The 11,139-nt window shown below is 33.3% G+C and overlaps 1 protein-coding gene across 1 annotated transcript; it reads left to right on the top strand.

Moving 5' to 3' along the window:
• The first annotated feature begins 407 nt into the window (after positions 1 to 407).
• On the top strand, positions 408 to 4,359 carry LOC131056475 (taxadien-5-alpha-ol O-acetyltransferase-like). The gene is made up of 2 exons (XM_057990810.1): positions 408 to 845; positions 3,424 to 4,359. The coding sequence occupies exons 1-2, from the start codon at positions 408 to 410 to the stop codon at positions 4,357 to 4,359; spliced, it is 1,374 nt and encodes a 457-aa protein (XP_057846793.1).
• The last annotated feature ends 6,780 nt before the right edge of the window (positions 4,360 to 11,139 follow it).

Below are 11,139 nucleotides of genomic sequence, written 5' to 3'. Positions count from 1 at the left end.
ATGAGGAAAGCTGTATGATCATGATCCACTTCTCTTTGGTTACTTATCTTTCATTGCTTATTGGCTTTGTGTTTTACTTCTTTGGATTTTTCGATTAGAACTTTGCCTTTGTCTTCTATCATAGTCCAGCTCTGAAATGGCATCCCAGAATTTGTAGTGTGAACGACATATGTAAGAAAGTGGCAGTATTTAGCTTTGCTGGCCGCTCCATTGTTTTTCTGAACAAACAAAATAGGATCGTCCGCAGGGTCGGCCAACCCGTTTGAGAGTCTGTATAGCCTTTTTAAGGCTCATTGTACACAAACTTTAAACACCATTTTGAGTTTGTTTTTGTGAAAGCTAAGGACCATTGGGTAGCTAATCCAATCCATTCAAGAGCAGAGAAGAATCAGAATAGAAGAATAAGAATGGAGAAGGCAAGCTTAACAGAGTTGAGGGTGAAAAGTTCTGAGCCAGTCATGGTGGTCCCTTCTCTGCCTTCACCCAAAACTATCCTCTCCCTCTCCTTCATTGACCAAGTATATGGAAAATCTAGCTTTAATTTTTTGTTAGTCTACAATGCCCGTCAAGGTATTTCTGCAGATCCTGTGAAAACAATTCGAAGTGCTCTGGCCAAGGCTTTGGTGTATTATTATCCTTTGGCTGGACGTCTCACAAGTAAAGAAAATGGAGAGCTTCAAGTGGAGTGCACAGGCGAGGGTGTTCTCTTTGTAGAAGCCACATCGGATAACGATCTATCTGTCCTGGGAGATTTGGAGGATTTGAAGCCGTCATTCCAACAGCTACTGTTTCGACTTCCACCAATTACTGCTGATAGTCCGAACTCTCATCTTCTGGCTATGCAGGTGATTCTTATCATCATTCAACAATTTCTTAGTATAGTTGTACATGATTGAGACGGAACGGTTTAAATCATTGATGAGAAGCATCTCTGGTTCTTGGTATTCTTGTATCAATCAAAAATATTTTTTTATGTTGCTTTTTGTTTTGCAGTTTCAACATTTCTTTTTGCGTTTCTTTACATTTGCATGATTCGGGCTGTTCTATTTGATGACTTACTCATGTAGTGACTGCACCAATCACACACATTAAGTTTACACTTTTAAGCTTAAAAGTGTTAAACAGTTAAAGTTGATGACATTTTCTAGATATAATATGTTGCTTAATGTATGTGGTTACACTAAGAATACACTTCTAGACTTAAAAGTGTTAAACACTTAAAAATTGACTAATATTCTCTAGGCTTGATATGTTTCTTAGTGTGTGTGGTTTACTGGTCGATTGAGACTATCCCAATCTTGTTCGTATATTTTATTAGTATATTTATTAATGTATATTAATCGAAAGCTAATTAATTTTTTTTAACATATATCAATAGTCTCCCACTTGTATATGGGAAGGGTACCAGTAGTTCTTATAGCTAACTTTCGCACACTAAAGTTCTTAAAAAGTACATTAGATTTTGACAATTATTTTTAGTTTTTTAAACATCTGATTTAATTGGATTTTGGGTAGTTGGACAAGTGTCGTGGGATTTGTTATGTACACAAGGGTCAAAAAGTGGTCATTTTGATTTGATGTATGATACATATTCTCTATTGTCCCATCTGTTCACTTTGACCACCACAAAATTTGCACTAGTGATCCAATACTTATCCACAAATTCCCTCGTAACAATGTGACTTTCCTATCAATAAAGTTGCACAGTTGGTTGGATTACTAACTTTTTTTCTAGCTACTCGGTATAATGCAGTGGACAATTTATTGGCCCACTAGATGATATTTGAGTACACTTTTAATTAGTGAAATCCAATAAATGGTTATTGGAATACAAACTTTAGGTAAGTGGGCCCTTCCTCTAATAGTTCAAAAAAATAAAAATTGGAAGAGTTGTGCAAATTTATTGGTACCCATAACACATTATTATAGGGTATTTGTGCATAAGTATTGGTCAAAACATTTATTAGAGAAATATTTATTGGAATACGAACTTTAGGTAAGTGTGCCCTTCCTCTAATAGTTCAAAAAAAAAATCAATTGGAAGAGTTGTGCAACTTTATTGGTACCCATAATTATAGGGTATTTGCGCATAAGTATTGGTCAGAACATTTATTAGAGAAATATGTATTGAATGAGTTGTGAAAATTTTGTGGTGGCCAAAGCCAAGAGAACATGCAACAATAGAAAATATGTATTTGATACCACCTCCAAATGACCACTTTTTGATCTATGTGTAATAAATTCTCCTACATTCATTGTTACTACCCAAAAGTTAAAATAATAATTGTAAACTCTTAAATTATAGATTAAAAATCAAACAAAATCATCAAAATATGATATATTGTTTAAAAATTTAAGACACAAAATTAAAATTGACAGCTATTAATACTCAACCCTATATTTTTTTCAAGGTGCATGCAGTTTAATTCTTCACAAAGGTCCTTAGATCCACATATAGTTATATAGAATGAAGAGCAAGTAACCAGTCACCTAATATTTTCCCATTTCCATCCAGATGGAACTTGTAGTAGCAAACATGAACTGTGAAAAACCTTAAGTTAGCAATAAATTGTTACTGTCACTCAATTAATTCATCAACAAGAATTGAATTTTGAATTGAATAGTGGTATGTTAGAGAAGTTGTTAGATATATTTATAAAATTAATAGAAATAAAAATGATTGAGGTTGTCATATGATTTTATATCCGTGTTGAAAATAACTAGCATACTTATAATTAACATTCATAAATTAATTTAGATTTCAATTTGGAGATAATTATTGTGAGATAAATGATGGTGCAAAATAATGTATGTATAGATTTCAGTTTGGAGTATATTTATATATACTTGAAATTCAATCGACAATCAGTATATAAACAAGGAAGGACTTCACTACCTACATTAAAAAAACTTAATCAACAATTAATTTCATAATGCTTGTTAAATAGTGGGCAATTACATTTAAAACTAAGTACCTTCAAGCTTCTATAATGCCTAAAAATTGATGATAACAAACTTTTACAATTAGAATTGAGAAAATGTGAAATTTAGTATCATAAAAATTATAAAGTTCGATATCTTCAAAATTATTAATAATATATAATTAGTTAATTTAGAAGTAAAATTATTTTGGTGTATTCATATGAATTTTATGTGATAGGTTTTCACATAGATAGATAGTTTCAATTATTTTCTTTCTTTTTTTTTTGGAAAAGGTTTAATCTTTTCATGTATAGTTTTTTTCAAATTTCAAATTTTTTAATTTATTATTATTATTTGTTAACTTTTCAATTTTTTTTCTCAAATGTTTATTTTATCAATTTATATTCATCTTCTTTATTTTCTATTATAAAGGTGGAATACATGAGCTTACTAATATAATATATGTATTATTTTTATTGTTGTTGCATTTCTTGTATGTAGGTGACTCAGTTTGCATGTGGGGGTTTTGTTGTGGGAATGCATTTCCATCATAGTGCATGTGATGGAAAAGGAGCAGGGCAATTTTTTCAAAGCCTCACAAAGATTGCAAGGGGAGATGCCAACCCATCTATAGAACCAATATGGAATAGAGAGTTAGTGAAGGCAAAAGACCTTTTACATCTCCAATATTATCACCTCCATTCAGCTATGGATAGTGCACACAACTTGCTTTCACCTTTAATTGAGGACAAATTGGTTCGAGCCTCCTTTGTTATAAACTCTGAGATACTACAATATATCAAAAAAGAGTTTATGGAAGAATGTAAAGAATCTTTCTCTACGTTCGAAATTGTGGCAACATTGGCTTGGCGAGCCATAGCAAATGCTCTTCATATTCCAAATAATCAAAATGTCAGTCTTCTCTTTGCAGTGGATATGAGGAGATCAATTAATCCACCACTTCCACGAGGATACTATGGTAATGCCTTGGGTATAGGAAGTGCATCAGACACTGTGCAAGACCTCATTAATGGATCTCTTTTGCGAGCTCTAAAGATCATAAAAAAATCTAGGATGTCTTTACAGAATGCATATTTGACGCCAAGCATGACATACCCATCTAAACTAAACATGCATTTACAACAAGACAATATAATTGGATTGACTGATTGGAGGCGAGTAGGATTTAATGAAGTGGACTTTGGTTGGGGAGATGCAACGAATGTAAGTTCTCTACTGTCTTTGGAGAAACAACTGATTACACCAGTTTTCTTTATCTTTGTCCAACCTCCTAAGGACATGCCTAATGGAATCAAGATACTAATGCGCATGCCGATGTCTACAGCCAAAGCATTCAAAATAGAGATGGAATCCATGATAAACAAATGCATGGATAAAAGCATTCAGATTACAACTGGTGAAGCCATGAATTTTTGAAATAATCATTCTCCTATCTTATGCTTAAATATATAGGGAAACTTTTTTATGTATAGATAGATAGTTATTTATAATTATCAAGTAATTTTAAATATTAATTAATTTAATATTTATTTTTATGCTTGCTTAATTTTACATGAGTTTTATGAGAAATCTGTTGATATTATTAATGTGGGAATTGACACTTTTCTTCTTAATTGTAATTATTTATTCCATGTGTTACATTCTTTGACGTTATATAGATAATTTAAGTTTAATTTTAATTGTTATTATTGTAATACTTTTTTTATAAGTTGTAGCTTCCTATTTTGTCGGTGTTGACTTCTTTATTTTACGCTTACCTTATTGTATCAATTGTAAAAAAAAAATTAAGATTGTTTCAAGCCTTCTTGTTAAAATTTTCTTAATTAATTTAATTTTTATTCTCTCATTATCAAATTTTATGAATAAATTGTCTAATGATATATGATCAAGCTATCAAGACAATATTATATGCTTGCCTTTATCAGGTGTTCAAAACATTTTTACTAGATTTCAATTGATTGAGATGGAAGAGAATTTTTTTTTAAGCTCTTTATATTTTCTAACTTCCTTGTAAACTCAATAATGTTTCTTGTAGATGATATTCAATTTTTCGTTTGTCTAAGATATATTAGTTTAACAAACTACTATTAATTTTGTTTTGTTTCAATATATTTTCTCTTCAAAAATCTTAAAGGTTGGATCAATTTGTAAACTAGTTTGTTGTGTTTATGTGAGTGGCATTAGTGTAATATTTTTTAGATTAAACTTGATCAATAATGTTGTGTTTATTTTATATAAGATCTAACTCCAATGTCTACTGGCATGGTCGCATTTAAGTTAAAATACTTCCATCTTAGTTAGTTTGGTTATATTTATTTTGTTTCTTATAATTTTACTACATAATTTTTCTTTTTAATGAGGTGAGCTAAATTATTATTTTGTATCCTATTTTCAAAGTGTAGTGTCCATTTTTATGCACATTTGAATCATCATAATTGACATTCTCTCATCTCAAAGATTTAATAAAAGAAGTGAACTAGTACTTTTAAATTACTCATACATATTGAACTCTATAATTTAAGACACTCTGAAAATTATAATTGACTATAAATATACTCATCTCAATAGATAATATACAAATATTAAGAAATAGATTACATTCTAAACACACAATTAATTATATACATTTTAAAATGTTAAAAAATATTTAACAATATAAATACAATTAAGAACATCCCAAAGTGTAACGTGCATGCATAATTAAATTAAAGTTTTCTTCCCAATATTATTTGAAATCTCCTCTATTTCAAGGGTTCATGAAGATGTGTCATAAGAAACCCACCATTCACAAATCACGTAATTTCAACCTCGTTCCATATGATGTCGAAACCTCGTACTCAACAAGACAACTGAAATTAACAAGCATGATTCAAAGAATAAACATTTTCGACTAAAAATGAAAAATTACAAAAATATCCATTCTACCAAATTTGATCGGTCACTAATTTTGACCTTGTCCCTTACGATATCAAAACTTACTTTTCATTAAAACAACTGGGATCCAAACACTCTAAATGTTAACCGATTTGATGTAAAACCCTCAAGTGGGATTCAAACACTCTAAATGTTAACCGATTTGATGTAAAACCCTCTTAACCTGTCATATGTTCTCCCGCCCACCTGTCCGCTACAGTCTCGCCATTTTAGAAGACATGGTTGTCCTCATAATGTAGTTACGCCATTTCACCATATGCAAGAGCCGGTCCTAGTGCATGCTCAACTTCAAGGATTCCTGACTTGCCAGCTGAACCAAATGGTGTATCACCTCTATTCTGAGGGTATCCAGAGCAAGATTTCTGAAGTAATCGTCATAGATATGTATCCCGTGGCTTGGATTACTGAGGGCCTACTCTTCGACCATGCGACAGGGCTTGTTAGTGGCGAGCCCACTCTTATGGGCTACAACATCATCATTATGCACAAAATGCATTAGTTGAAAAGGATTTAGAAACTTTCAGTCAAATGCAATTCACAGTTGTAAAGCCATAGTCTGCAATCCTTTCCAGCATCCTCCCTGGCTGTGCCAAAATAGGAACTTTGGAACGGGGCATGGACATCGATCACAGGATAAAGGAACGAGGATTTTTGTCAGATGTAGCTGCAACTGTGCTGGCAGACATGTATGCAAAATGTGGAAACATAGACAAGGCATGTGAACTGTTTGACTAAATGCCTCCAAGAAAAGTGTTCTCATAAAATGCCCTGGTTGCAAGATATTCACAAAATGGATTTGTTGAAAAGTCTTTAGAAACTTTCAAAAAAATGGAATTGGCAGGAAATGTGTTCTCATGAAATACCCTAATTGTAGGATATTCACAAAATGGATGTTGAAAAGGCTTTAAAAACTTTCAGCCAAATGCAGTTGGCAGGAAATGTCTTCTCACAAAATTGCCTGATAGCAAAATATTTACAAAATGGATTTGTTGAAAAGGACTTATAAACTTTCAAGCAAATGCAACTGGCAGGTGAAAAGCCAGACTCTACAATCTTTGCTGGCATCCTCAAAGCCAATGCTAAATGGGAGCTTGAAACAGGGTATGGAAATCCATCAAAGCGTAAAGAACAGAGGAATTGGGTTAAAATTTGTAGTTGCAACTGCTTTGGTAGAAATGTATGCTAAATATGGAGCATAGACCAGGCACGCGAACTGTTTGACAATATGCCTCGGAGAAATTTTGTCTCGTAGAATGCCTTGATTGTAGGATATGGACAAAATGGGTTTACAAAGATCAGAAACTTTCAAACAAATTAAATTGGTAGTTGTAAAAACCAGTATTCTTCCTGTTTGTGCCAAAATGGGAGCTTTGCAACATGGTATAGACATCCATCAAAACATTATGGAATGAGATTTTTTTTGGTCAAATAGTGTTGTTGTAAATGATTTATAAAATGTGGAAATATACACGAACCAAGTGAATTGTTTGACAAAATACCTCAAAGAAATGTGGAAATTTTGTCTCATGAAATGCTATGATTGTAGGATATGAACAAAATGGATTTACAAAGATCAAAAAACTTTCAAACAAATCAAAGTGGTAGTTGCAAAGCTACTATTATCCTCGATTGTGTCAAAGTGGGAGCTTTGCAACATGGTATAGACATCCATCAAAGCATAATGAAATGGTATTTTTTGTCAAATAGTATTGTTGTAAATATTTTTTAAAATATGGAAATATAGACAAGTCATGCAAATTGTTTAACAAAATACCTCTAAGAAATGTGGTCTCATAGAATGAGATGTTTGTAGGATATGCATAAAATGGATTTTGCAAGGATGCTTTCAAAATGTTTGAATTAATGAAGCACTTTAGAACATATCCTAACATTATAATCTTGTGTTCTATGTGCATGCAGCCATTCAGGTTTAGTGGATGAGGGTTGTACATACTTCAATCACATGAGTAACCCTTATTGCATTATATATGATGACTAATCATTGTACGCAGATTAGTTTATCATTATGATGCCAATTAAACTTGTGGTAGTTGGGTGGATGTATTTTCTTGGTGCCTCTAGATCACATACGAATATAGATTTAGGATTATTACAATGATGCTACTCTTTTATTTGGATCCTAAAAATGTTGTGATTTATATTCTTCTCTTAAACATCTACACAAACATGGGTAGGTCCAGTGTTAGGTTTGTGTTGAATACACTTAGATATTGAGAGGGGGGTGAATTAGTATTCTCCAAAACTTAAACCTTTTAGTCTAATTCAAAAACCCTTAAACAGTTTAGCAACAAAGAATGATAAAGCAATGAATGCCAATGCACAAGAGAATGCTAGATTTATGCGAAAACCCAATAAATGAAAAACCACAGTGAGAGTTATCTCACAATATACAAACAAGATTACAATTAGTGCTAAAGCTCATTGCCTAAGGACACTGCTGGTGTAATTATTTATTCATGTTGGATATTATTACACCTTACTTAAGTTTACTTAGGTACATGCATATCATAGTAGTTTGGGTATGAGACACTTGGGTGTTTGTGCCACATTGGAATAGTGTGTTGTAGGAGATTTCCACCTTTTATGGTGTGATATTGTTATTACTTTATCACATCCACTTATTGTAGGATGATAATTCCACCTTCGGTAGGTGATCCAACTCATGTGGAATATTTTATTGTTTCTCCTACCTACACTTGTTTCTCATTGAACCACATGTCATGTTTGTGTGCTCACATATCCATATAGCCTTGCCTATATAAGAAGGCTCATATTCATTGTATGCAACAATTTTTGATGATCTAGTTGATCAATATTTTCATCTTGATAGAATTCAGTTTATTCATATCAATATTTTGTCTCTATTATGTACTTTTCATTGAGCTCTTGATCTTGGCAAAATCTCACAGACACACACTGCTACTTGACAGACTTATTGAGCAATATACAAGGACCTATGAAAGAGATTCACTATCTTAGAGATGGATACACCAAAATTTGAATTACAAAGAATAAGCTTTCAACTCACAACCTCTAGCAATCTCTTGAGAATGTAGTTGCTCTTGAATCACTGCCTCAAGCAACCATTAAGCAACTCAACTTCAAAACTTCCACCACACAAGTTTATTGCTTTACTTTCACATCTCACACAATCCACACTCTTGCAATTGATTTGATCTTCTATAAGTATCCTCTGCAAGCAAAGAAAAAGTCAAATAAGGTTGGCTAGAATAGGAGACAAGAAATGACCCCAATAAGTTGGCCTCAAAAATATATAATGATGAAAGAGGTCCCAACCGGGAGATATAGTGGACCTATAACACCATAATACATCCTTCCATGTAGCCCCAAACATCAAACATATTGGTACACATCTGATGCAGAGCATCCACACACTTGATTTCTTTCTCCTAACTTACCTATCTAATAGGTACTAAGTCTTCCTTAACTTTACAATCCACCCACAAGGCTCTAGTTCCACTCACAAGGCTATAATAGCCCAAAAATCATGCAATATTCTCAGTCCCTTAACCAACTTCTCACACACATTCTTCCATGCATCCTCAACCTTCTTAAACCCATATCAATGCTTCTCAACACTCAGACACTTTCAAACCCCTTTATGGTCACTCAAATTAGGCTGCCCCCAATTAGGAACTCCACCTTTCACTAGCACCCCACTCACAACTTGCAATAAGCACACCAAACCAAGTACTTCATGGAACCCTTGAAACCTCTTCTTTCTTGACCAAATCTCCTTTCTACACCCCCCCATCCACCCTAAGGGATTCAACAAAATTTATTGCGGAATTTACTATCTTTAGGACAGTCAAACTCCATGTAGGGGCAATCATGTCTACAAGGCTCTCTTCCTAAAAACACTCCAAATGCTCATCACAAGGGTGATAAAGTCTTCTCATTCCTTCCTTATTCCCAACTCAACACCTACCCTCATCCAACTCTTGTTCAACAACAAATCTTGTCTCACTGATATATGTAGCAGTCCTAGTGTGTTTTAGGTCAGTCATTAACTTAAGCTTTCTTCCCACCTCTTAATGCTTCCAAAGGCTCCTACTGACTCCTAGGGTCTCCTTAAACACTCACCAAACATCCCACTATACCTTTATCATCCTTTCAACCCCTCCTTACCATTCAACACCATCAAAATCCCAACTGTGCTTTGTTGTTCACAGTCTAAGACACTGTGACAGTCATACTTCCAACCCTTTCACATGTGCAAAACATTCCATGGGACCCTACAAACACCACTATAAGAGGGAACAAGATATCATACAACATTCCACTACTTGGTGTGGCTGTTCAATCAGGAAACAATTCATATAACATTTTTATTTAATCTTTGGATACCCTAATGAGGGTTTTTACCCTGGAGTTTTTAAAGAAAACAAGATATTTCAACCAAACTGAAAAATAAAATGAGTGAGACAAAGTTCTAAATAAAGAAGATTCAATTCCCTTCCATAATCAATGAGTCTTCAAGACAGATGCATATGTTTTCACAATGAAAAATAAGGAAAATCGGACTGTTACGTTGGAAATTACACAAAAAATATGCAAGAAACACAACTTTTATTGATTTTATTACTTAATACATGGTAACCAACCTTACATTGAACATGGGTAGACCTTTATAATTTCCTCTAAGACTTCAAAACAGTTACAACCACCCTTTCAACTTATTTTGACAAACCAGCACATAATTACCTCCAAAATGCAAATTTTGCTTGACAACGTTTTTTGTCAACTTTGACAATTTTCGTTCAAAATGAATATAGACCTAATCTATGACTTCCATGACTCCATAGTGATTCAAATAGGTCCAAATACATAAAAAGTACCCCTATACATCATAAAATACCATATTGGACCTATTTACACACATTTGTGATATCTTGACAATGTTTGTCAATATAACCTCATTATGACTCAAAACTCCACCTAATGACCTAAATGGTCCTTATTACATCAAAAATGGTCTTCTAGACCTTATACATAACTTTATTCTTACTAAAACCTAAAAGACACAAACTTGGCCTCCTTGAGGCATGAAGACCTATTAGGTGCTCTTGAACCAACATCTTCCAAAGTCAGAATCAAGGTAATGAGTAGATGAAACATGTAGCCCCTTACCAGCTAGCCCAAAAAAACAACATCCAAATGCATTTATATAATGCAGATCATATTGAGACATATGAAGGCCCAAAGACAGCACATCACCAC

Source organism: Cryptomeria japonica, chromosome 8, assembly GCF_030272615.1.
Source record: "Cryptomeria japonica chromosome 8, Sugi_1.0, whole genome shotgun sequence".
Classification (NCBI taxonomy): domain Eukaryota; kingdom Viridiplantae; phylum Streptophyta; class Pinopsida; order Cupressales; family Cupressaceae; genus Cryptomeria; species Cryptomeria japonica.
This window is presented reverse-complemented; position numbering and strand designations above follow the sequence as displayed.